Source organism: Nipponia nippon, unplaced genomic scaffold (genome assembly GCF_047370975.1).
Source record: "Nipponia nippon isolate SJK-2023a ecotype South Korea unplaced genomic scaffold, ASM4737097v1 scaffold_6, whole genome shotgun sequence".
NCBI lineage: Eukaryota > Metazoa > Chordata > Aves > Pelecaniformes > Threskiornithidae > Nipponia > Nipponia nippon.
The window spans coordinates 14,060,453-14,087,810 of record NW_028262380.1 but is presented as its reverse complement, the minus strand read 5'-3'; the positions used below and the strand labels follow the sequence as shown (position 1 = coordinate 14,087,810).

The 27,358-nt window shown below is 39.7% G+C and overlaps 1 protein-coding gene across 25 annotated transcripts in view; it reads right to left on the bottom strand.

The window, feature by feature from the left end:
* CUNH4orf50 (chromosome unknown C4orf50 homolog) overlaps positions 1-27,358 on the bottom strand; it is an 86,764-nt gene that overhangs the window by 35,863 nt on the left and 23,543 nt on the right. For 14 of the 25 annotated variants that reach the window (XR_015699998.1, XR_015699999.1, XR_015699984.1 and 11 more), the window contains 3 exons: positions 26,860-27,042; positions 17,477-17,719; positions 15,944-16,354 (listed from right to left, as the gene is read on the bottom strand). Coding sequence is in view for 6 of the 25 variants with exons in the window: in XM_087737407.1 (XP_087593533.1) it covers positions 15,965-16,354; positions 17,477-17,719; positions 26,860-27,042 (816 nt within the window). In the remaining 19 variants the exon portion in view is untranslated. The other 11 variants (XR_015700001.1, XR_015700000.1, XR_015699997.1 and 8 more) reach the window with 9 other exon arrangements.

Here is a 27,358-nt window from a genome sequence, read left to right as displayed (position 1 = left end):
AAAACATTAACAGTTACTCATCTCAGTCACTATCTTCTGCATTAGCTATGTGGTCTAATAAAACTTCCATTAAAATATTTGCTCACATGTGGTAGTAAAATTACTGTAACGAAAGGGCACTTTTGTTTAAGAGACAAAAGAGTGAATGAAAAGAAGCAGGTGTAATAGTATAGCATGGAAAAAAAGACAATATCTGACAAAATAGTTGCTACATTCTCAAGACAGGAATCTGAGAAAAACAACACTTCAACCAGAAAAAGCTGATTGTATTTCTTAATATTCAGCAGCAGAATGAGTATTTGGACATTTTGGGGTAGAAATGTGTCTTAAAGACATAAAGACTTTGGCTTTAAAAGTTCTTTCAGAATGGGTAGCCACTGAAAAAGGAAGTGGAATCACGAAGATGTTAATTATGCATACACAGCTTTAAAGAGCTGACAAGAAAAGACTCTCATTCTGTTTTTCCTATTCACTTTGCCCCGGTCTGTATTAATCTGAGCCAATAATTTGTGAAGCTGAGGGTTTCCAGAGTGCAAAATACTCTGGAGTTGCATAGGGGAAACAGAGACATGATAAATGTAAAATATTTCAAATGGAAGCACTTGTCTGGAATAGAAAAGAAACGGTACCCCCTATTTCCTAACTTAGTCCACCTTCCCACTGCCGATCATTGCCTTATTTATTTTACAAGCTCTGATAAGGAACACGGCTTGCAATATTAGTCATACCTCCAAAAGTTTTGGCTGTGCTTTGGAATTGTCCCAGTGAGTACTGGAAATTAAAATTAGTAAGTGGCCATTTACACTAAAGCCTGCAATTTTGGAGAAGATTTTAGCACTTCTCAAAAATATTTGCTCTATATATGGCCTGAAATGGCTTTGGAAATTTGAGTCCAAAAGCTAACAATAAACAAAGCTGCTGTTTGCTAGACAGATTCTTGTGCAAACCTTACAGTCTGTGGTGAAGACTGATTCTTGGGTAAAAGTACATCTAAATGGAGAGAGAAACCAGAAATGGCAAGAGCCAGGGTGCACTAATTGGTAACAGGTTCATAACAAAGTGGTTCTTAACATGTAATTAAGTGGTGGACTTCCTTTCCATGGTACGCTGCAAATACAAAAAGTTTATGCAGGTTTGAAGAGAGACTTGACAACCCAATAGAAGAAAAATCTGTGAAGATTCACTGAATGCATAGGAATCAGCTCTGCCTCACGAAGTCCTCGAGCTGCAATTGATTAAAGCCCTGGAGAGTATCAGTCTGCCCTGTTCTCTTCCCCAAGGTATCTGCATTCAGCTGCTGCCTCATTTTTTTATGGATCTTCCTTTTCTACCCACAAGCATATTTCTATCCTTCTATCCACAAGCAACTTTCCATTCTCTAAGCATGAGAAACAACAATTTGGCTACTTGCCTTCATTAGTTGTGTTCTAGTATATGCCTGCAGAATACATGAAGATGTAACCTTGCAAGTAAGAATAAATCCAATTTTTAGGAAATTATGCCTAACATAACTGCATCAATAATTTGAATGCTGTAACTTAGTTGCTCAAAGGATGTCCACAGCACAGCGTCAGCACGTGTCGGGGTACCACAGAGGCACAACTTGCACAGCCCCTGTGCTGCCACAACTCTGCAGCAGCAAAGCCCCTTTTGCCAGCAGTAGCTGCTGTTGTCTCATAACAAAAAGGTGCTGCCCACTTTAATAACTCATTAAGGACGTAGATATTAGCCAGATCCAACTGTCACACACCACAAGGATTGAAAAAGCCATGATCTGTCTGGATAAAATCTTAAAGAGCACAAAGAGAGCTCTAAGGGCTCTGGCAAAGGAAGGAAAATTCAGCTGGCTGTTTAATTTGTGTTAGCTAACCAGATATTACTTCTGTCTCATTTAAAGCTACTTTAAAGATAGAAGAAGATAAAAAGAAAGAAGAAAGAAGAAGATAAAAAGAAAATTCACATCTGCAGCTGAAGTGATGCAGCAGTAACAAACATCAGCTCTCTCCATGGGAAACAAGGTATTGTATTTGTCACAGCTAATCTTATGAAAAGGCTGTCAGCTGAAAACATATGTTGTCATGGGTTTTCCTCAGCAGCCAGGTGAGTAAACAAAATGAATGGGAATTCCTGCCTAGGAATTCCTCTCCCTCTCCCCTCCCTAAGAAGTCCTTCAGCACCTGGGCTCCACGCAGCCCCGCACACGTGCTTCCCCAGCCCTTGGTACACAATATGTTTTGCTGTCTCATTTTATTTACCACATCTGAGTCAACCCACCTGAATATTTCTAATCCTGGCTATGTGCTGTGGAGGGACAAAGGCCTCCAGCATGGTGAGACTGAATTTCACATGAAAAATGTGTGCATTAACTGGCTTAGCCATGAGTTCTTGAAACTCTGGGGAACAGAAAAACTCCACATATTCTCCTTTTTTTTTCCTTTTTAAAAGAATAGCCTAATGCATCATATGACATTTGCTTCTTAAAATCCACCCACAAGAAATTAATTAAAAATGTTTTTTCTCCCTTCATAATCACTACATGAGCGACATACACATAAGGCAATCCAGAATATTTCTGGTGTTACGGTGCTTTGCTCCTTCAACAACTGAAAATGCTCCATGGGAACACCAATGTAGAGAAAGACAAGCAATTACAGTACTTACATTATTTGTTTCTGATGTGGGTCATTTAGCAGCATAAAAAGCCCTCCGTCACTGGAGGAAGCTGTTCGTATCCTCACCACAAACCATGTTTCTGGCTTTCTATGCTTTACTGAAGAACTAAATATATGCTAAAGAATTAAGAATATATACAAATATATAAAACACAATCATCAGAATTGAGAAATGGGGATTCAAGTACAGATCTTTGTCCTGCCTGACACACATTTCCATGTTTTCCTTCTAGCCTTTTCCCCCAACACCACTTCATCTCTGCTGCCACCAGCCTCTGCTTCTGCTCCTGGACAGATTCTTGTTTCCACCGTTTCTTCCCTCACGTTTTTTTACTCTCCCTCCTTACCTCCTTTAAAGTAGTATGAAAGAAACACTTTTAGCCAACTCAGCCTGCTAGGCCTAAATTATTAGTAAGTTCACTGTGGCTTGTGGACTTCATGAATAATGAGACCCCATGTCACCAGAAACCCGACCAGACTCTTTTCCATCAACTCCTGTCACTGCAAGAGTTTAGAAGCACTCTTGAGGGAGACGGACAGTCAAGCCAGTCTGGAATTAAGGCTAAATCCTTTATTTCCAGCCATAAGAAAGCTCAGAACTTCTCAGCAGAGAGAAGATCTGGTTTCACCTTACCAGGAAAACCTCGTGTTTGGGGGGCTGGCAGGTGAGGTTGGGTGCGACCCCACCTTCCCACGTGGGAGGCACATCAGATGCAGGCTATGAAAGAGCCGAGCACCTTCGTACCAGCTGCCTGTGACATGGCTCTGTTCACCAGTGCAGATTGTTAAAGGTCAGAACAAGAAAAAAATAGTCTTTTCTGGAAGTTAGGAACTGTGCTTATCTTTTGGATTGCACGCTCAGGTTACTTGTGTCCAGCCTGAACATAACCAGCAAGTAGCAAGGACAATGGATAAAAATTAGGCATTGAAATCCAAAATTCATAACTCACTGATGAAATATGTGATTGCCAACACACTGAAATCCTCTGAGAACCAGGCGCTAACTGAACTTTACCTGAATCAGTGTAAACCTCCACTGAAACTGGAATGTAATCATCCTTCACATACTTCTTTAGATTGTGCAAATATTTGCAAGCTAGAGGTCTCAATTTACAGCTGTTTGATAAATATTAAAATTACTAACAATTTCAGGTGCAAAATGCTAAGGAGCAATTGCTCCTAAAATCAGAGCTCTGATGATGAATTAGCACATTTGGAAGCCATCCATGATCTCATGGATCTGATGTAGGAGTGGCAACTTTTGCTGATAGAGCAAATGATCATCAGTGGCAGCAACAAAAGGCTGTTTTAACTCTGAACCGTTCTGTGGATGCACTCCCAGTCCAGCTGCCCGGGTGCATCTACAACAGCAGCATCCACTGGGGATGCTGGGTGTGGTAAAGCAAAACTCCAACTCACTGCTGACAGAGCCCAGCAAGTCACACCAAACCAAGAAAGAGAGAATAAGCAGTATCTAGGGACTACTAGCAAGAAGAGGATGAAGGAGGTGTGGCCCTAAAACACCAGGCACTGAGTCATATCCTTTTCTTAATTTTTGCCCCTTTCCTTGGCTCCAGGCAGTCACACACTACTCCATTTCTGCAGAACTACATCACATGGGTTTGCCAGAGGAAAAAAAAATTCCAAGCTTGTTTTTTATAAAGAAAATAGGGTTATCCTCTTAAACTACAACCAGCAAAACAGCAATTCCTCCTGCTCCTTCCTGCTTTTATGCACAGGGATATTAGGAAGAGATTTCAGTACATTTTCAAAGGTTCTAGACACTAGCTCATCCAAAAAAAATTATGATGCAGAGGATAAAATCACTTTTCAAATAAAAGTGTTCCAAGGACAAAGCACCAGTGCCTACATGCTTATTACACTCCAGTACCTCATGACATTCTGGGCGATAGGAATTCATGCTGGAATGACTGTGCTCAGTGAGAGGAGCAGGGTGCAGACCTCGCTGCCCACCCAGGGTGTCAGAGTGGAGCAGCTCTGACGTATCCCTTCTGATACACAAGTCTTCTTGAAAGCTAATCAAAAAAGACAAATAGGAAAAACTGCTAAAAATGCACAGGATCCCATAGTCCCAGAGCAGCATCAAAAACGTAGCATTAACCAGTGTCACCTCATTGTACTAGGAAAATAGTCTTTCTTTGGTTAGCCAAGACAACATTATGATTATAATGACTTTTTTAATGTTTAGAATATTTTACTGTTCTAGAGGGGGAATCCTGAGATAGAGCTTGCTTAATTTATGACAGAGATTGCATGTCTTGTATCCCATGATAGCAGGGAGCTACGCTTGCAGACCTATATTCCTCCAGCATCATTGGGTCCATCATCATCTTGCTTTCTGCTCCCTCAAACAAAGTTTCTTTTGTTTTAGTAAATTAACCAGCACCTGTCTATACAGAATAATGGGGATCTTTCCCCTCCTTTATTGATTTCTGGAGAGGAGAGGGGAGGGGGGGGAAAAAAAAAGGATATTCAATCCCCATCCCAACTCACATAGGAATTAAGACTGCTTAGATGGTCTGAATAAAATAAAAGATGAACAACATGTTTGTTAGATGTAATAATGTATGCCCATATGGAAGGAGTAGCTAAACTGTCCTTTCCCATGAAAGAAACTGAACAGATTGCCTAGAAATAGGCAGCTCCCGTTCTCTTTACTGAGGGAAGCAAATGCCATCCAGATGGAAATTATCAAATGGATCAAACAGCTACATTTTATTCCCGAATGATCTTTGTTCTACTTATCACTCATTATACCAGGAAAACTCTTTTTCCTATATCCCAAGTGCAGTTAAGAGAATATAACTTATCGTATGCTCATTCAAAATACTCTGTATCGAAGGTTTCCCTGATGAGATATTGATCTTGTTACACAAATGGTGGAGAAGAAAAGTGTCCTTCCTAATGGGAACAGTCATTTAAGATCCCTGGAATCTATTAATTCCCATTAAGTCCAACACGTGACTGAGGATTACACTGTCCTTGTGGGGTGGCAGTCAACTCTGCAGTCGCTTCCTGATGCCCAGGGTGACGAAAAGCCTTTTCAACAGTCCTATCGTTTGCCAGGTTTTACGAAGGTGAATGTTACCAAGTCCCAGTGAAACCACCTTGAGCTTCTTGAGCTGTTTTTATTTATACTGTTCCATGGGTAAATATTTCAATTGGAAATTTGTACTGAATAAAAACAAAATTTAAAAATCACAAAGAATCCTCATCTTTGGCCCTATATGATTATATATGGCATATATAATCAAATTCAATAATTTAGGGGGCGTTTTCAAAGACATAAGAGGAGTTAGTTACCAACTAAAATGGAAAGGCAATGAAATCTGGATACCTAATGCCTTAAGACTTTGAAAAATCTCCAGAACATTTTATATGGTAAAAATCATATTTGTTTAAGCATATCATCCTATAAATTTCTGATTATGTTTATGGATGTTTATCTTCTATCCTATCAAGTTATATAAGCTCTGGCTATATATTTTGTTATAATACCATTTTCTTTTAGCCTGAAAACCTACAGCAGCACAGGTACAGTCTTTTATGAGGACATAAAACTGTTAACAGCTGTGGCTGAGTGACAGGATTAGATCAAGAGCATCTAATCTAACTGGGCCACATATCACTACCTTTTATTTCACATTTGTCATTGAATATGAGTTCAACTTGTGTCATAGGTCTATCAGGTGGGCCTATAAATTAGGCAATAAATTACAAGTTGATTTTTTAATGGTGTGGTTGTTAACAGATAACACTGAGTTCAGCTGCAGCAATCCAAAAATACCAAGGATCCCACAGCTTCACGTGCAGAACGCAGCAGTGCAGCTCCCAGGGCCTGAAGTCCGTGTGACTGTTTTATTCTCTTTGAGTGTTGATGGATGGGTGTCAGCTTTGCGGTTGCTGGGGATGTAATGACTTTGCTGCCAAGGGAAAACACACCAGGTACACTGACTGTGGAAACAGGATAAACTCGCTGCCAAGGGACAGAAGGGAGGGGAGACCCCTATGCAAAGGGGTCCCAATGTAATGAACACAGATGGAAATGCAGTTCCTTCCACTGATAATCACGGAGGAGATTGGCAAGCAGATTCAGACATTTTGTACAACAGTGCGACTTGCTAATCAGTCCCAAAACAATCATTCTGGAGCAGGAAGGAGCCCCCGATGTTAAGCTTCCAAGAGTATCCAGTTGAGGCGCACTGAACAATATATTGCTACGACCTCTGTTCAACTGAGAGCTCCAAAGTGGTAATTCATAGTAGGACATATACCATGACATTTCAAATAAGTCTTACAGACTTATTTGTTGTCTTATAGACAACCTCTTCTGAGGGAAAGCTAGGCTAGGAAATAAAATAGGTATGTTTTTACATTCAAAAAGGGTCAGATTTATCCACAACAGGGTTATTACTCCTAATAATACTGCTAAGGCAATTGTTTTATTCATAACCCATTTGTCTATAAAAGGCTTAATTTACAATGTATCCCAGTACTGCAGAAGAAAGTAGGTTTATTTCAAAATAGGAATGTTTATTTTCAGGCTAGAGTTTAGAATTTTTTTTTTCAAGGACTATTATTAACTTCTTCTCAAAATGGTTTATTAAACTGAAAGATGTGTCTTGACAATCACATTATTCTCTCTCCAGCATCCAGTTTGCCAGTGCAAAGAGCAGTGCTCATTCTTAGCAGATATTTCATCTCCCGTAGACTTGCAGGAATTTGAGCGATTGTTTTTAATTTAGGAGCGGCAGAAACTACTTCCCTCCTTTACACTCTGTAAAGCTCCCAAGGAAGCATACCAACAAGGATTTGTTTTAATATCACCTTACTTAGGACACAGAAATTAAGAAGAAGAACACAAAAGAGGTCAGAAGCCCTCTAAAGGAAACACATGTGCTTACGTGATTTCCCAGGAGAATGGCAGCGCTGCAGGTACTAATCCACTGAAGAAAACTCTCCACAGCTCAGGCTGAATCCATGTGTTTGAATACACTATTTTATAAATTGTTGACCTCTCTTCTGTAGTGTCCTATTTTACATTATTCAAGGGGAAGCACGCACAACTAAAGAGGAGCACACAGTTCAACAGATAAAGAACAGCAATTTTTATGCAAAAGCTCCCAAGTATTAGCACTAGACCCAGCATATGCTCAACGCCTCACCTGATGAATGCTGTCTCTGATCTGCCGGGGCCTCAGGAGAATTTGTCAGGTCAACCAGGCTTCAGATCTACATACACATTTTATTTCCTATTTAATATATTTATAAACTGGTACCTAAACACCTTACAGTGAATCCAACAGAGTTGGTGACTACAAATTAAGACAAAACTATATAGTTAATCCAAGGTATAAGTACAAAGAAAAAGTCCTCAGGCAGAATGTTCAAAAAAGAGCTAGAACACAAAAGAGAAGTTCCCAATTGTTAATGTCTATTATCTCTTATGAGAAGGCTAGTCCAGTGTTCAGAGCAGTCACCTAGGACACAGGAGGATTTCAAGTCTTTGTCCTTCTAGGCACTACCAGATCGTCACAACCAAGTCCCACATGACCTTGGTCACATTTACTACTAAAGTACTTTGGGTGGGAATCACCTTCCTGTTCTTCTGCAGTGTAGACTTGACATCTGAGGCAGTCCGCCTCCACTCATCTTTATAGTCAGTGAGTTGAGAAGGCACCTCTAGAGTGCAGATCATCTTGCCTATTTTAGATCTACATTACGATGAGATGAATCCTGTCCTGTAGATCAAGTGCTGATTTCTCTTCATGACTGTCAGGGACCCCAGGAGACTAACTCAGACTTATACATGTTCCAAGGAATCCCACTCCCTAGAGCATGAATTAAGTTTAGTTCCTACACACATGATGACAAACTCCCTGCTTGGAAGACAGACATCTGGCAGTCACTGTTGTGAAGGTCTGCAGTGTTGGCTCAGCTGTAAGCAATAAAGAGCTTAATTCTGTAGCCTAGTAAAGATATTATGTCACCCGAGAAAAACAGGAAATGTTGAGTCACTTGTCTGTCCACATGCAAAAGTCAGTACAAATCCCAGTCTCACAGAGACATCTAAAAGGGGGACTACAGGAATGTGCTGTTCTGGGAAAGATGCAGATGTCAGATATAGCAAGCAGTGTTTTTTTTCTGGCTCTCCTAAGCGTCATCACACAAGGTACTTTCTGTTCTGAACCCAATTCAGACCACCTCACACACTGGGATACTTGTCCACACCAGTTGCAGCTTTGTTTCTTAGGTTTCAAAAACCTGAAGAGGTTATTGCCTCCAATACCCTCTCCAACACTCACTCAGGGCCAACCACCTGCCATGCACCACTATTTCCCCAGAACTTCTTGCAGAGCTCCTTCTGTGGTCATCTGCTCTTTAGCAGGTTCATTTTGACAGAAATGGTTTCAGGGATTTATCATTTGAGCAGTCACACTGACAGGTTTCAGGAGATGGCAATTTCTATTTATGGATAGGAGGCAATGGGACCACGATGAGCTATGAGAGATAAATTAGGGGATGAAAACCTCTGCAGCCATCATAAAAAAAATACATGACCAAGACCTCTACCTCCTAGCTCAGACTTAGGAATTGTCCTCCACGAGACCATGTCTTAATTTAGTGTTGATAATGCTCAGTGTGCTCTTAATTAAAGCTCTTTAGTTGGACCTTGGCTTCTCCACACTTCTGCTCACTGGCTATAGGATACAGACAGTATACTTCTGCCTTGCAAAATGATGAGGTATCCAGATCATATAGGAGCCATATAAAGTAGATTTGTTATTTATTTCTGCCCAGCTCATGTACATCAGACAACCTGTCTGCTCATCCATAAACTGCCATTTGCAAAAGATCCACCATCCACAAAAGATCTCTAATTAACTGTTCATTCAGAAGCCACATCATCTTGGTGATCGTATCCAGCACAGAAAAGGCACGTAAAATTGCAAGGGTGGCAGAGATGAGCAGACACCAGCCCCTCACTAGCACAGAGCAGCCACATGATGGACTGCAGTTTCTCCTACAAATCAGCTCCTCTGAGAGACAAGAACAGCCTTGTGCCCCCTAAGCAAAGCTCCCTGCACAAAAGTCACAAATTATCGATACCCTCCAGTGAGGCAGCCTCACCCCTAGATTTTAAAGCCTACTCACCAGAAGGGACTGTCTGCAGCCAGCTGGAAACAAAGATGTGGCTGCTGGGAGACAAAGTCCCCAGCCCACAGATGGGAAAGCAGAGAGGCAGCACCCAGCAGATGGCGGGGGCAAGGGAGGGCAACAAGAGAGGGACACGTCCTCCGTTTCTAGCTGCAGTTTTCACTAAGGGTGAGAAAGAATCGCTCACAACTTTCAGCCTCGGAGCCACGTTACAAAAATCGACAATGTGCTCCAGGAGATTCCCACTTAAAGAAGGCTTTGCCAGACTGCCATATGCTGAGAGGCCACGGCACTTCAAAGCTTCTCACTCTTGTCCAAATATAATTAGTACAAGTCCAACCCAAGCAAACTTCAAGGAATCCTTTACTGAAATTCCCCTTTACTCTGCTCCATGTTCTCACACTGTGACCAAAACTGCAGTGACTAGGTAGAACAGGTAACATCTTAATTTCTGTAATTGTTGATTAAATGTTCCCAGTAACCCACCAAAAAAAGAACTCTCTCCCCATCCTTAGATGTGTGACCTGATTGACTAAGGGCTTGAACATAAACACAGTTTCAGTGCCTGAGAAGCCAGGCTTACAGCTGCTCTGGATCACCAGACTGAAACCGAGCTGCTGTAGCATCCTGGTGAACCTGACCCATCATCTGTAATAAGATCCTATAGCTCTTTTTTTCCTGCCCCCCCCCCCCCCTTCTTTTTAAGAGCGGCTTACTTCACAAGTCATAACTCTTTCTCTCAAGAACTTGCCACACTACATTGAGCTTTCTAAGGGCAGATAGGCTATATTGCATGAAATATGACAATGGCTACAGTTCAAGAGATCTTTAGGGTGCAAGTCAGTCTAGCTTCCATTGTGGGAGCCTGGCATTTTCCCTAGTGGTGCCTAACTCCTACCCAGTAAAGGTTCATTAGTTTATGCATATGAAAGTAAGGCAAAAATGTACTGAGACTATTTTATACAACAACTGATCTTTTTTCTTCCCTTCTTTCAGCAGCAAAAGAGGCAATGGGGAGCTAAACTGCTATAGTGCAAGTGTCCCCCATTGGCCTGGTCCCACTGTCATCTACACTTGGGCTGACAGCTGGAGCGTGCAAGTGAGTTTTCTTCCCATGGGCTACTATATTTTGGAAAGGGAAGACACACCAATATAGACATGGATTTTAACCTGCAGCGGAGTCAAGGTAAAATCAGAACTTCCACTGCATAGTCTTAGTTTCCTCTTAATCTAACGTTTAAATTCAGCCTTTAAAATAATAATAATAAAAAACCCCCAGTCTCTTCTCATGTCCCTACTTCTATTAGCAAATCCCAAAGGAGAGAGGAAAAAAGAAAAAAAAAAAGATCTGCAGAAAGTGACTTCTCCCTATTATTTTACACTACTTATACTATTTATTTAGGCCAAACCTCATGCAATTATACATATATAGATATATATATGCACATAAATATTTTATACATATTTATATGTAAATGAACAGATTATTCTATGGTTCACCATTATCCTGATTGATAGGATCAGAGCCACAGACTGAGGAAAGACAATATTCCTAGTTAAATGTAATAGGCCAAGGTTTCTGAAATATTCCATTTTCTGTCCCAGCCCTTCCCATTCTCTTTCTTCCCAAGAAAAAGCTACTGCAAGAAAGATGACCTTAACGCTACCAGCTGCCTGACCTGCTGAGAATACAGTTGTACAAACAGATGTGGGAGTTTCTTGGTTTAATCGGGCCTTAAGAGAAAGCTCTGCACGGTAGAAATCTTTCATGCATTATCTGGTTTTCATTAGGAGCTTTAATATCCATCAGCTCAAGGGCTAAATGAAAAGGCTGTTACTAAAAATATATTAGATAGTGCTTTTACAAATCAGAATTGCTACCCAAAAAATATAAACAGGAATTATTAAGGACTACAGAAAATTTAATCATGGGCAACTTGTTTTTGTTCTGACTTGTACAAATATCAGTCCTGAGCATGGAACTGAGTTACCATGGGCTGAGCATCAGATCTAATCTCCAAATCTCCTATATGCATAAAAGCTTTTCATAGCACAAGATAAGCAATAGACGGGGAGTGGCAGGCTTCCAGAGCAACCCCTCTCCATTTTCTACAAATGTTTATTCTCCAGGAGAACCTAGAGTGGACATTGGTATTGTTTACTTTAAAGACACTGAGTTCTGTCATCTTCCTTAGTTTCCAGTGCCTTCCAGGCCGTCTCCAGCAGACCAGTTCTCAAAGAGGGATACAGACCATGTTCCTTCCACTGATTCTGACCAAACCACATCTGTTTTAGACGTTCCTAAAATGTAACTGGCAGCTGACTTTATCTTTTGAACTTGCATAATGAATTCTTGGTAGTTAAGTGAGACTGCATGCACAGCTGAGTGTAGACAAAATACAGGGCAACTTATTATTTTTTTAAATACTATGAATGTTATTTTCCTGAAAAATAAGAGGAATAGAAGGAGTAGTCTAATACAAGAATTGCATTGACTAAAGAGAACTTACTTAAAATACACATGATCTGTCATGTAGGTGTTCTGTTTCTTTTCATCTGAACCTAAAAACTGGCATTACATTCCCCGTTTATGACCTACCAGAGAAGAGCAAAACAGATAAAGCACAAGTGCAGGAGAATTATTAGTTTTCTTTGGTTACATAAAATTGCTTGTTCAGTGTTGGAAGAAAAGTAATGGATTTTTTTTTTCTTTTTTTTTTTTACACCTGCCATAGGAGAATGGTTATTCCTTCCAGTGGTTTTTGATTTTCAGATTCCAGTTCCTCCCCAAAAAGGGGTACAAACTACTCTACAGTGCATTTGTAGCCTCAGGTACACCATGGGTTTCTTCTTTATCTTTCACATGGCCTTTAAAAAGTACTATGCACCATTTCAGGTTACTACTTCCATGTATTGCATTTATATTCTATTTCTAAGTAATACTTCTGTTAAAACTAGAGAGAAAAGAGATGACTTTGCTGCTAAAATGAAATATTTTGACTTTAGTACTGGGGAGTTCAAGTCTAGAAAAAAAGAACTGGGCAAATATTGCCTGAATACATTGATAAACACTCGTTTGATGTGACCTATCGATTCTAGCAAATAGTTTTCTGTGCTGTTTCAAACAAGTTCTTTGTAAGTGGAAGAGCCTCAATGGGAAGCAGGCTCAGTGAGCATCTGTCGGTAGGAAGCACACTGTTGCCCAGCTTCCTTCCAAGTGTCCTGATCATCCAGTCAAGCACGGATAATGCCATTTGGCTTGGGCGGGTCCATGGATGACAAACAGCAGATCGCAGGTGATTCAACACAAGTCAACTCTTCAGATGTGTTCTGTAAGCACAGTGCTACTGATCACCCTCAATTTAAAAAACCCCAAATACTTTACAGAATAAGGGGCAATATTAATTATTCTGTATGAGTCACTCAGCAAGCTCAGACTCCCAAAGGACCTCAGCTTGGCAGGACACCAATATATGAACCATCTGGCCTGCCACTGTATGTCTGGGAGCTGGTTTCTATAAATAACTGTGTTTAAAGAATTTGAAGGACCTTGTTTGATGGTGCAATGCATCATCAAATCTTCTTGTACATCAATTAGTGCGTAATTATTTGGCATAATCTGACCATCACTTCTCATTTGCCCATTCAGTAGTGGGAAAAAATGGAGTAGGACAGAGGTTTAAAAAATAAAACCTCTAGCTGATCCACCTTTTCTAATTCTGTTGCATGCAGTACTCCAAACTTTGCTGTTAAATTATTAGCATCCCTCCACTGTAGTGTCTAAAATCTTGCATTTTTACTTAAGAGAAACAAAAAGCAGCTGAAACAGCTGCCCAAATGACAAGTGTGGTATCTGCATATATTTAAACAATGCTTTGTAGTAGGAAGAATGGATGTCTTAAAAAATTAAAATCACAAGGGGCTACAGGATTTTCACTGAAATTTGTGACTTGTGAAGCAAAGGTATAAAGTGCCAGCACAGAATCCATTTGCCTGAGGAATTGCTTGAGTCCATTTTGCATTACAGTGCTTCCATGCAGGTAATATGCTTGCAAGTGTTTGTTCCCCCATCTACACCTGTGTGTGTCTGCAGCCCTTGTTCAGGAAATTACTAATTCCAGCAGGAGGAAGAACGGGGCCAAGTAACCTAATTAGCTTAAAATGAAGTCTGAAGTTTAAAATGAACCACCCTTGTCTTTGATAGAAAGGAACTGGACTGAGAAAGTCTTAATTTCATGGTAAGTTACTATGGTCCCAATCACAAAGTAGATAGCTACGCTAGGATAACAAAGACTATCTTATCATCACAGGGCATTATTATTAATACCCTTATTATTAGCACACTTCATGCATTACAATCTGTCCTCCAGCCTGAACTACCAGGCCCTGTATTTTACTGTCAGCAAGATAAAGCTCAAAACCCAGTCTGATAAGTGCTAATTCTTAAAGCATCATTTTATCAATATAAAAGTTATCGTGTTAAATATTTACAAGTGTTTTTCTGCATAAAAATATCTTAACAGTTAACAAGGCAGCTGGTGGCTGGGTATCATCTATATCTGTCTTCAGAAGTGCTGGCCAGGCATTAGGAAGAAGAGAAAGACATGTGAGGCCAGAAGCCCAGATTTTGTAACTTCACTGGTGTCTCCTCTGCTTAGACAGCACTCCAAAAACATTGCTCCCAGGGGCTATTTCGCTGGGCACCTGGTGTGTATTTTCTAAAGACATTCTGGATGAAGACCAATTCAGTTACTGCTGTAAGCAATTGCACTGCTACCTTACTGAGCAAATAAAGACAAGTTTCCCACAATAAAGTGTGAGTGCATGCATTAATATTTCTTCAAAACCATTTTGCTTCTGGCTCCGAAGAGCAGCATCAAACAAAGTAGTAATGTGCTATGAACCAACCAGGGTAATCAATGGAGGCAGAGGATGAGCACAGGAACAGTGCCACATATTACTGTGTGTTAAAAATGCCCTTTTCTAATAAAAATAAAGGTAGCTGGGAGGTTTGAATAATGGAGGTTTTCCAAAAATATTAACTCTGGTGGGGTCCCAATATAAATGACCCTTCAATGTTTTGGGGAATTTACAACCGTACTCAGTTAAACTTCCCAGAGTCAACCGGTGTTAGTGCACACATGCACCTGCACAGACACATTCTTCCCTCCTTCCTCCAATAACCAGGATCCATCAAATGTTCATGCAGCTCAGATCACATCTATTGCTGAGCCAGACTACGAGGAAGCGTTGTCACAGCTGTGCTAGCGCAGGTGGCCTGGCACTGCATTCACTTGTCCCTATTGTAGGTGTAGGGGTTTGGCAGCACAGGGTGCAGTCTGAATTATCCATCCCTTGAACTCTGCTGTTACTGTACTCATGATGCCCAAGCAGTCACCTGAAGAAAGTGGTCGGGAATGTGTCCAGTAAAACTCCTCAAGTTAAGCTGCAATTTGAATAAGGAGCTTAAAAGTAACAATTGAAGGATGCTATTTTACAGATACTACCACCTACAGGTATATATTGAGTACCCTTCTGTAGGTCAGCAGGATAACAAAAAAACCCAAAACCAACCAACCCCAAAACGCAAAAAAACCTGAACACTTCCCCCCCTCAAAATCCCAAGATGCTAAAAAAACACTGACAGCAAAGCTACTCCCAAATTTCTGTAAAATGTGTTTCTAGGAAGTCCATGACATGACATTTCCTTAAGCTCCAGAGGAAACAGTCACGCAAGCCAGATGTTCTTTCAGAACTTGCCACTGCACACTGAAGAAATGGGTTATACATAAAAGTTAAAATGATTTAATAGATTGTTTCATGGTCTTAGTTAAAAGAAAAGCAAATCATAAACACGCGGTGAAAAGAAAATGGAGAGGCAGCCTGGCTACTGAAAATTCCATAGGTTTCAGTAACGTCAAATGTTCTAAGAAATTTTGATCATAAAAAGTATTACAGCTCTTTTTCATGCAAATTTTCCAGTCATTTCAAACTAGTTGCTAGGCCATGCTAAGTAGTAAAATATCTTTGTTTTAAAAAATGGTTAGTACTTTTGTAACAATGAGAAAAATCACATTGCTAAGATGCTTTACCTTGTTTTATTTCTGCGGGTTTTATTCTTCCCTGTGCAGCCGATTTCTCCCCACAGGATTTCGACCTTTATTACTTGCTGACAACACGTCTGACAAATAGCTTTTTGCTGTGGTAGCTGAGGTTGAGCCATCTGTTTTTTCTCTAGAGAGCCATGCCTTATTCATAATGGCATTTTTCTGTTTCATTCCCTGGGGAATAGCACCTGCACGCTGATTTCCTATTTGACCCCAAAATACATCATCACATTTCGACAACCGATCCCTCCCCTTCGTTGCCCAGAAAGCACTACGCTCCGGAGGCACCAGTGCATCCTTCATCCTTGACAGCAGAGGCCAAGGGGCTTCCTCATGGATCACTGGCAGGTTGCAGTCAGCCTTCAGGTTTGAGTTGGAGGAGACAACTGAAGGTATCTGAGCAGGAAAGAAGAAAAGAAGACATAACCTTGGATGTCCCAGGCCACTCTATGCATTTTGGATTATTTCAGCTGTAGCTTCCCATATAATTGTGCAGCAGGCCTGTGTCATGCTCTCATTAGGATTTAATTAAAGCTCACGTGATGTATACAGAAAGAAAATCCCTGAGTTTACAAAGATCAGGTCAATCAAAGAACTGCTAGAATTCTGCTCTCCCTAACAATTTTCTTTTATGACAATATTTTCATTGGTTCTTTTTATATGTGACTGTGATAAAGAAAATTATCAGGAAACTGGATATGAACTGTCACATGTATCTCCTGGACTAAATAGCTCAAGAGTTTCACATGCTATCGGAATTCTGAGTCACCATTTCATTGTATAATAAATTTATTAACTAAAAGGAAATTTCAGTATCTTGCACATTTTTTCAACTTTTAATGCCAAAAGCAGAAACTACGTTTCTATTTGTTTTATTACATTTATTTTAATCCAAGATTATAAAGGAAATTCAGCAGAATAATATTTGTAGCTACTCTAGCTAGCTGGATCCAGTAACTGCATACTTGAATTTTGTTTCTGTACAATTATTGAGAGGTTATGTTGTCTCAGAGAGGGTGAAATCTCCTGCCTGTTTAGTTTAGCAGCAGGCTGTCACAAATGCAATTGCAATTGATCAGCTCTATTCTTAACAGGATTCCTGCAGTTAATGGAAATTACTATAAAGAGCTTCAGGGCATAGGAATAATTGGATCACTAAAAAAAAAAAAAAACAAAACCAAAACAGAATTGGAAGAAAAAAAAGGTAGGACAAGATCAACATAACACCTTTTTTTTTTTAAACATCCAACAACTTTCAAAGATGGTCTTACCAGAAAGTACACCGTGATGAAAACAAAACCTTTTAATTATTTTTACAAGCCCCAAGCCATTCCTAAACAATGGGGAAGAAAATGCATAATGAAAAACATGAAGCATTTGTTATCCTCAGCTTGTTTAAACTAACACTCAGCTGTGCGTCTCTGGAAGCAATCATTCAAATATCTATATAATTTATAAAATGACTGCCAAGAATAATAGATTTCACTAAACTAAAAACAGTGAGAAAATTTTACTGACCTGGCGATTTTTGTGATGGTTTTGTCTTAGTTCTCGATGCAAGGCTATGATCCTCTCTGGACTTGTTAATTTTATAGGAGAACCAGCAAACACATTTGGAGTGATGTGAGAACCGTGGGTGCTACCCACATCTTGCTGAGAGTTTGCAGGTATTGACTCAGTCATCCCATTCATGTTGACATATGTCTCATGATCCTGTGGCTGTCCATTGGCCTGTGAAATGTCTGTGGAAGAAGGCAGCATCTGCAAGAGAAAATAGCATTTTAAGAAATTCAAGCGAAATTAAGTTTTCCAATGCTGTTTATTTTGGATTAGTGGAAGCCACTTGCATGAATTCATTACAATAAATGTTCACAGAAATTAAATGTAAATAAATTACTTTTATCAAAATAAGAAAAAAGATAATATACCAATTATTTTAAATATGAAGCATTCCTGCATCTGTCTAAAAAGGAATCCTGCATTCATCAATTCTTCCCCAAAACAACAAAAAATCTCTAAGCTTTAACTACAGCCAAAATTTGCATCTGGATATTAAGAAAACCTAGATAAAAAGTAGAAAAAAATACTAATTTTAAAAATTCCATAATGTTAGGTCTCCTCTTGAAGAATCTCAAAATTTCTAACATGAGTCTTTTATACACATATTTTCTCACTCCACACAACACAACAAAATCAGGTTTGTCTACCTACGAATGCTCAAGAAAGTTAAGCTGAATGGACTTCAAAAGTGTCTTAATTCAACTGCATGAACTCTTAAGCAGACCCTCCTACTCTGAATAAAAATAATCTTCATTCAGTTGATCTTATTTCACCTCCAAATCAACTTTAACACCACAACAAACATTATCCTTCTTGAATATCCTCACTGAACTGAAGCCAAATTTAGAGAGAAATGGCAGTTGTTTAATTATGCACCTTTTCATAACAGTTGCAAGCAGGAAAAGAAGATCTTCATGAATGTAAATCACTGTCACAGGGCAGTAGCAATTTATCATCCAAATACAAATTTATTAAAGCTACAAGATCAATGTTACACTTTTTCTTGCAATTGCACAGAAAAATAAATTTAAGATTGTTAATGACAGTTTCGGCCTTTGGATTTTAAAAAATAATTATTTATTTATTTCCAAAACTAATATATCTAATTACAAGTTATCACCTCATTGCCATTAGTCCTCTTGCAAAAGCTCCAGAAATGCAAATACTATAAATATGCCAGGTGAGGAATGGTTACTTAATATAAAGCACATTTTGCTTAAAATACTGTATTCTTTTTCCTCTGTACATCTTTAACAAGCATTAGCTACATCACCTGTGTCCATTAAAAAAAAACCAACAAAGGATTCTGAAATGCCATAGTGGTGTAAGATTGCTCTGGTGACTCCCCAAAAAGATGAGCATTTATTGACAAGCTCATGCATCAAAATATAATTCTATGATGGCATGAAGAAGAATGTATGGTGTGTAAGCTGTTGCCATTGCCAAGAAAAGAAGTCTTCCAGGAGTGATCACTGTGGAGCTTTATGAGAAATATGTTGCTTGCAAGCAGTTCAAGAGCAGCTCCGATGCCAGGGTTAGAGCGTACAGGTATCAGCGGTGCTGTACTGTCCCATAGCCTTACAGGTGACACTGAATCCCAGATGTTGACATGTACAAGCTAGCCAGACCTGAAAAAGCTCATCACTCTCATCTTCTGCTTGCAAAGCAACCCTCAAAGCTCATGGGCCCCCCGAAGTATGCATCTTATGATTCTTAAGTACACCAACGCACTGGTATTGAGCTCGTAGGGTCAGGAGGGTGGGCTGTGCCTGTCTGTCTCTAGACCTGGTGTGCTGCAGGACAGACCTTTCCCCAGGATAGACTGCGTGAGAGAATGTGAGTGGTAAACACAAACAATCAACACTGCCTTTGATCCCATTTCACCTTCTGTTCTTGGCTCCCCACCATGACAGCAGGGAACCAATGCTGCTGAATTCTGGCCATTGGTCCCATTAGAAGCACCAAATGCAGCATGTTTGGCCAGCAGAGACACTCCCCAGTAACAGCTACCACCTGGATCATTTACTTCAGGCTGAACAAGAGGCCAGGGAACAAGATGGAACAATAACCTAAATTATGTGCCCAAAGTTGGTCAATATGAGTGGTCCTTCAACTCCTGGATAATTTAGATTGCTGCTCTTCCCTAAAAGACTTACTTTCTCTACACTGATTACAGAGGGAGTCTGTGACACTATCTGGATATAGCATTTATTTAGGTATGGTGGCATGAATAAGCAGTCATATCCCTAGCATCACAGGCATAGATCAGTTGGAAAGTGAAAGCTATACATTTGGATGTTCCCCTGTAAACACAGAAGCCAAAGAAGGCTTCAGAAGACCTTGGTTTCTAACCAAGGTTATGAGTGCAGTATCTCCCCAGTGCTCACAAAAAATGCCAGCTGGCTGAAAGCGATGGAGGGGTTGCAAAGGGCAGCCCTGAAATGTTTTGAGGCATGAAGAGATTGGATTCAAAATTATTTGATGAGAATTTCCTCACTACAGGGAGCACAGTTAGAAGCACCCCTGGTGACAGATGAGAGTCAGCAGGAGCAGAATGAGTTCTGGAACTCAGTGACCCATGCAAAGGCAAATCACTGTCCTCCTCGTAGCCAGGAGAGCTGGTAAAGCCACCACAAAAAAAACACAAATCAGAGCTGTGACACTGCCACATTTCATTTCTAGAAAAATAACCTCCTGGTGGGAGTCTTTCCTTGCCTTCTATTTCCTTCAGCTGTTCAACTCACAAACTCTTTTGCCTCTTGGGATTACTAAATTCTGCTGCAGCCAAAGTAGTGAAACTCAGTGGAAAGGTGGGTTCACGCAAACCCTGATGAGTGAAGCTGCTACCACATTGTCGAAGTTTTCACAGTATGGTCTACGCTATATTTGAAAGCTGATATGATTCTCTCAAAAACGCTCGTCCTCAATGTTTTGTAAGATGCTCTGAAACAGTAAAGACCACATTTTCTATAGCGCTATGGATGTAGCCAAGCAAAAATCCTGCATTTTGTCTCATTGTCCAGACATTAATTTATTCTGTTAGTTTATTATTCCCTATTTATTTATTTATTTATTTACAATATTGATTCTGGTTTTCTTTGATATTTTTTGCTTTTCTCCAAAGTTTCCACATATTACCCCACCTAGGAGGAAATGGGTTGTGATATTCCACCAAACCCGAAGAAGTGTAAAATTGCATACTGCCAGGTTCTAGAAAGGACTGACATTAAAAAAAAACAAACATCACCTTCCCCGAACATTGCAAAAATAAAAAGTCAGTGGTGTCAGAGATAAGAATAAAATGTTTTAATTCATCTGGATATTTTTAATTGCACATTTTATCTTAATCTAAATTCTAGCATTTATCAGAAAATAAAGGAAGGTTAGTTTTTAAAGCTTTTCTTTTTTTAATCATGGCTGTTACTCTACTTGAATTTACTGTTCTAGGCAAACGCACGCTGTTGCCCATGAATCAGAGCAAAAATCACCGCTAAAGTATCTGTATTATGCATGAAGTCAGGAAACAGATCTAAATCTTTGTCAACCAAACCCAATTTCACTTTAAAATGGCACTAACCTTGATTATGTACCATCTCCTCAGCCACCACAAATTCCTGGTATAGCCTCTGTACAAAGAGCCATTTACATAATTATTGAACAGCTTTATCAGTTATTTCACTGGAAAGGCCAGGCTGCCCTTAACTGTTTTTAATCTGCACTTTACACCCTTCAGTATTTTTAATAATCTTTCTGAAGGTCAAAAATAACATATATCTCAGCAATAGATTTTACCCTTCTTTAAAAAAAATTACTAAATAACAACCACCATCTCCTCTCTTTCATCCCCTTGGAATTCCAATGATTCAAGTCACATTTTCTGTAATGTCAAAAAAAGGAGCTTCTTCCTGCAAAAAACTTGTCTTGAAAGGTCCCTTGGTCTTGATCAGCACTGTCCCCAAAAGACTGAAACCCCAAAGTTAAACTTGTTCCCCCCTCTGGGGGTGGGACTCATCTGACCGAAGTCTGTCTCCTCCTGGCCCCCGTCACAACCAGTGGAGTCTAGCTTCTCCAACTCTTCTCACCTTACCTAAAGCAGACATCTTAAATGGGCAGGACACCTCCTTGTAAGTATCTCTTTCTTTCCACTAACTATTAAAAGACAGAACACGGACGTGATTGTCTGAAGTACAGACATCAAACATGAAATAGATCTCACCCTCAGTGTCAGGAAAGCTTCTGATCTCACCAGCCATGCACAAATCATTTTAAGGAGTGCATCAGAGAATGCTATTTCAGGTCTCTTTCCTTCAAACATGATTCACAGGAATGCAGTAAGTGGTTTCTTGCAAAGAAATGAGTAGAAATAGAAAAAAAAAAGCAGCATTGTTCTACCAAAAAGTATCTCAGAAAAAATCCCCTGATACAAAGTAGGATTAAGCTATACTGTTCTGCACATTTATTCCCTATTCTGTAAAACAAATAATTCACTACACTGGACATATTCTTTGCCTGGAGCTTTCCACCCATAAGGTTTAAGATGACTTGATGAAAAGCAATAAAAAGTGCTACCATTTATCCCTATACTCCTTGCACAAATTCCCTCTCAGCCCTGAGAAATGGGGGCAAATAGCCACAATGGCTTCAGCTCCACTATGGAAAGAAATATAAATATATCATCAAGTCAAAGCCTTCCAGCGCAAGAGAAATTGAAGTGAATGAGTACAGCAGCATTATCCATTACAGCCATCAGTCATCTGGACAGAGGCTGTTGACATAAAACCAGGACACGTTGGCTCAGTCATTTGAGGGAAAGAATTGAACATACTCCTATTTCTCCACACGCAACCCGAAAGAGAGAGAAAAGTCCCCAGAATACTGCACAGCTGCGCTGGCCGGGATGAGCTCACGTGAAGGGTAAGCCAAGCTCTCTTGTTCTTCTGTGTGGTTCGCTAATATATCAAAAGCAGCATGGAGACAGCCTCATGTTCAAGCAAGTCAAACTGGGTAAAGCTTGTTTCTTAAACTGCAAGCAGACACCTAAATTCAGAAAAAAACAGAGCCTACTTTTTCACATTTCCTATTCGTTATTGAAGCATCTTCTCTTGCTTCCCACTCTTACTAACCCAGGTAAACGAGTTGTTGCAAACCCCAGTCCCAGTCCTTTTTGTTAGCTGTTTAGTGAACATGAGTGTCTAACATCAGTTGATGAATGCTGTCCTGTGTACTTTCTGCCAGGAAAGGCAGAGAAACAATCACTGTTAATAATGTCCATGACTAATACTACAACAGCAAGAAAAGAAAGATGAGGCCAAGGCCTTTCCAATAAGATGATGAAAATGGGACATGACAAAAGGCCCAAAAATGGCCACATATTCTGTGTCTGACATTGGGCATGTGAATCCCAGCTATGGCACTCTGCCGAGTGCCATGTGCACCCGCTGGAGGCAGCCCTTGTCCCTGGGACGTGTCCTCTCCAGACACATGCTTTTCATTTTCCAAACACAAAATAAGACAAGGTTTTAATTATGTCAGTTACCCAAATTTATTATTGTGTCACTATAAGGGGCTCCAATGGTTTCTCAGTTTAAGTCTTTTAAAAGGAAAATATATCACAAAAGCTTAGAAATCAACTTCTTCGTGCCTCCAAAAATTTCAAGTCCATATTAGACATACATTGTCATTCCTATGGCTCCCCAAAAGGCTATTTTTTCAAAATTGAGACAGACACAATGAAGCTTTTCTTCACCATCCTGCACAGATTTTTGCTTTCACTACAGTGACATAGGTGTTTTCTCTGGATGAAAAAGAATTGAAGTAAAACCTCTTCTGTGCAATAGTATATGTTTATTATGATAAACCAAACTGAAATTAAATTAAATTACACTAAATTACTCAATTAAACTAAATTACAAATAAAGAGCTTCATGGTGTACAGTTTTATAGTGAGGAAAAGTCATTCAAAATCTAGTCCTCGTTACAGGGACTTGAAAAGAATATTAAGAGAAGGAAAACCGACTTTCTTTTCTGAACAGATTACTCCAGTGTGTATCTGGCTTCAGTGAAAAGTAAACTGCTGGAAGAAATTAACGATTCAAGCAAATTTTATTTCTTAATCAAATACATTTGAATGTAACACTGGGCTGTGAAAATAATCAAGAATGACAAAATTCAAAATGCATGCTGTTTTGCTGAACCAAACTGATTTGAAGTTTCCATTTAGAGCAAGTCAGCAAAATGAAGCCATTGGGACAACAGTGATTTGCTGTGTCTCAGAACAGAGTCTCGAATACTGAAAGTGAAGTCTGAAGAGAAGCTCCAAAGACGGTTGGTTTTGCATCACACTGCCTTCATGTTTTAGTATTTTATTTGAGATGAGCATTGGGAAGAAAATACTTCTGGCAAACAGAAGGGAATGACCAATCATTCATTGTGTCCTGAATGAGCAAAGAACCGAAGTTCACTTTCATCTGTAAGCATGAGTAACTTGTTGATGCCCATAAGCCCTCCACTGAAACCAGAGCTTCCTAGCACACAGCTAGGGCAGATCTATCCAATCTACATCTAATTCCATATAGAGATGAAAAAAAAAGAGTTCTTAAAAGAATTTTAAAACATATTTTCTTTTGAGAACCAGGCACAAAGTTTTTTACTGAACTACCAAAGGCCAGGAACTGAATTGAATACAGAGTCCCTTTTCCCTTCAAAGGCTGCTGGATTAGCCCTTCATGCATCACTGCAAACTTTCGGTTGAAATTCATCAGTAAGCCAAAGCAGGCAGGTCTGCTGCCAATGTGCAACAGCCTTCCATTTGTCACTGGGTCCAGAAATGAATAAAGCCAATTGCAAATCTTTAATTTAAGAAGGGGAGGGGGGGGGGGGGGGAAGGGGGAAGCATCAATCCACCGGGTTTTCTCTAGAAGCATTCAAATGTTAGGAATGATTTAGAAGTGAAAATCTGAGGAGAAGGAAGGGAATCAGCTTTCAAAGGAGTTTTATGTAAGTAAAAGCTGGGCATAGCTCTGGAATCTGAGATGTGAATTCCAGCAAGAATAAGAGTTGAAGCGCAAAAAATGAATCCTCAAAGATGAAAAGTCAGCTCAGTTTAACATGTGTACAGAATTTAGTACAGGATTTTTAAAACCAAAGGAATGTATCACATGAATATGAAAGATTCTCTCTTCTTTGTGATTGTAACCATTATTTATTAAATTAGGAGTAGTGACACTTGGATATTTTCTCACTGAAATGTTTTCCATTGGAAAACTGATCCACAGAAATGTAACTTTTTCATGGGAACATACAGATCTACCTTGGCAGGAAAGGTTTCCCCTGTTACACATGGAATTACAGACCAGAATGGTCCAAAGCTCAAAGTCATGGTGCCCAGCAAGAGCCAGCCTGTTCTCTGCACGATCCAAAAAAAACAGGCTCGAATCCCAGCATGCCTGAGCCTAAGTGGGACTTCTGACCACTACGGTGCTGGGTACTATGGGAAAGGCTTTGTGCTCCACTTAGCGTGAATAGCTAAATGTCTATTGAAGTAGGGAATTGAATGTGGGGCTCCTACATTGCAAACCATCAGAACATAGATTCAATCTAATTCTCTCCTGTTGGAGCTGCTAAGTTTTGTGATAATTAGACATTCAGGGAGACAGTGTGAATGTGCACAATATTTTGATATTTATTGTATTGGGAAGCTTTACACTAATGCTCATTTATCACAGTAACGTCTGAGAAAATATCTGAAGCCAGTGAAGTATTACCTCCCTTCTGACAGATGAGTTACTAACTACTGTCACATAAAACATTCATTCTCAGTGTGAGCTTGGGTGAGACAGTGGTGGACCCAGACTTGACATACTCAGAGGAGACACAGCCAGACATAGAACCCTGTCCCATCCTGCAGCCACACTGCCTTTTCATCTTACACTGACAGCGTTGCTCGAGATAGGATGATGGTATATGTAGATATATGTAGAAATGAAGGCACATAAAATCCAAAGCATAGAAAAAGTCAAAGCATATAAAACCTCGACTAGTCAAGCATAGGTAGTAGACGACAAGCAAAAAAAAACATATTCATGAACCAGCTAACTCTCTTGTTTATTTTCCAAATTACTACAGGGAAAATGAATGCTATTTACATTGAAGAATCAATCTACCTTTTCCTTTACATGCAGTTAAATTATTTCTTGCCACAGAAACAAGTATGACTGAGTGATAGTTTGCAACACTTAATAACACTAGAAGAATAAGCTTCTTCAGAGTGATACAGAATACCACTCTGTGTGTAAAAATGTAAAATAATCAGAGAAATAATCCTGTGGATTTACTATACTGTATGCCCATTGTAAGCATCTCTACTTCTGCTGATGAAAAATAGATGTCAACATAATTGAAAAATAAATTATTTTTATGTACCTATTTTGCAGTGCATTGTGTTAGCTGAAGTACAAAAATACTATGAACCTATGTTCCATGTCATGCTGTTGTAGGCAGCCACTTTCCCAATATTTTACAAATGTGTAAGGCAAAATACATTCTTTTTTTCCCCGTTAACCAGCAAGATTCTGCTTGAGTACGCTTGACACAAACGTTACTAAATATTGTTTGGCTATTTTTACAGGCTTTGTTTAGAATCACAAGAGAGAGAAAATGAAAGGAAAAAAAAAAGAGGTTGCTTGAGGATTACTCAAGTACTATAAGGGAATTCCTGTTTCTCCAGGTTGCCAGATTCAGATTCCCATCCTTAAGAATGTTTTCAGGTAGGTGCTACCCCAAAAATATGAAGTATATTCCCAGCATCCAAGCTATTAATGATTATGCTGAACAGCACCAGGTGTAAGGCAGAGCATATCCCATTCGAACAGTGGTTCCTCTTGCCAGTGAAACACAAGTAACTAACTCCCTGTTGAATATGAATGTCCACTGAGTTGACTTAAATCTTGAAATGATTCATTCTAGACCTTTTTTTTTTCTGATTTCTTCAGAAGTCTGTGATAATGCATTGTGCAGGAAGAAAATGCAAAATTCATATTTAAAGTCAAATTGTATCATGTGCTGCATTACCCACTAGGCTAGATATTTTGTCAAAATACCGGGTAAGTGGTTTTTGCATGGAGCACGGACATACTTTGCAACAAGTTCCAGAAGATTTAAACTTTGACCAAAACGGCAGTAAAGCAGCCATCCCCACTGACTTGCCTGAAGTGATATTTATATTAAGTGCCGAGATATATAAGGATACACTGAGTCTCACTAAACACTTTAAAAAAATATAATCACTGACTTAATACAATAGTGGAAACGAGAGGATCCTACAAGGAAGTACAAACACTTACCTCTTGATCACACATTGCTGTAAAAGCAACTGTGTACTCTGCCAGGGCCACGTCATTCACCAAGTTTTTCACCTCTTCATCAAAGGCAGAGTTAATAATTCCTCGCCTGTGAAATTCGCTAAGCATCCTGGTAATGAAGCTGTTCCTCTCCCGGCACTTTTGAGTGAGGCAAGCCAGCTTAGCCTATGTGGCATGAACACATATACATTGATTTTACTCCCTGTTGAGACTGCAAGATTATATTTTGTATGTGATTTGTAACTAGATGATCTTTAAGGTCCCTTCCAACCCAAACCATTCTATGATTTTGACCCAAAACTATAGATTGAATTGCTATGTTTCTAGGCCATTATGTGCCTCTGCACCCTGCAGCAGCAATCCGTGTGTACAGGTAAGCTGGAAAGAGACGTTCCCTTTCCATGCGCGAGGTCACCCTTTTGACAGGCTGAAGAGTACCCATAGCAATAATGTCAGCAAGCCCTTGCCTAAAGCCCAGTAG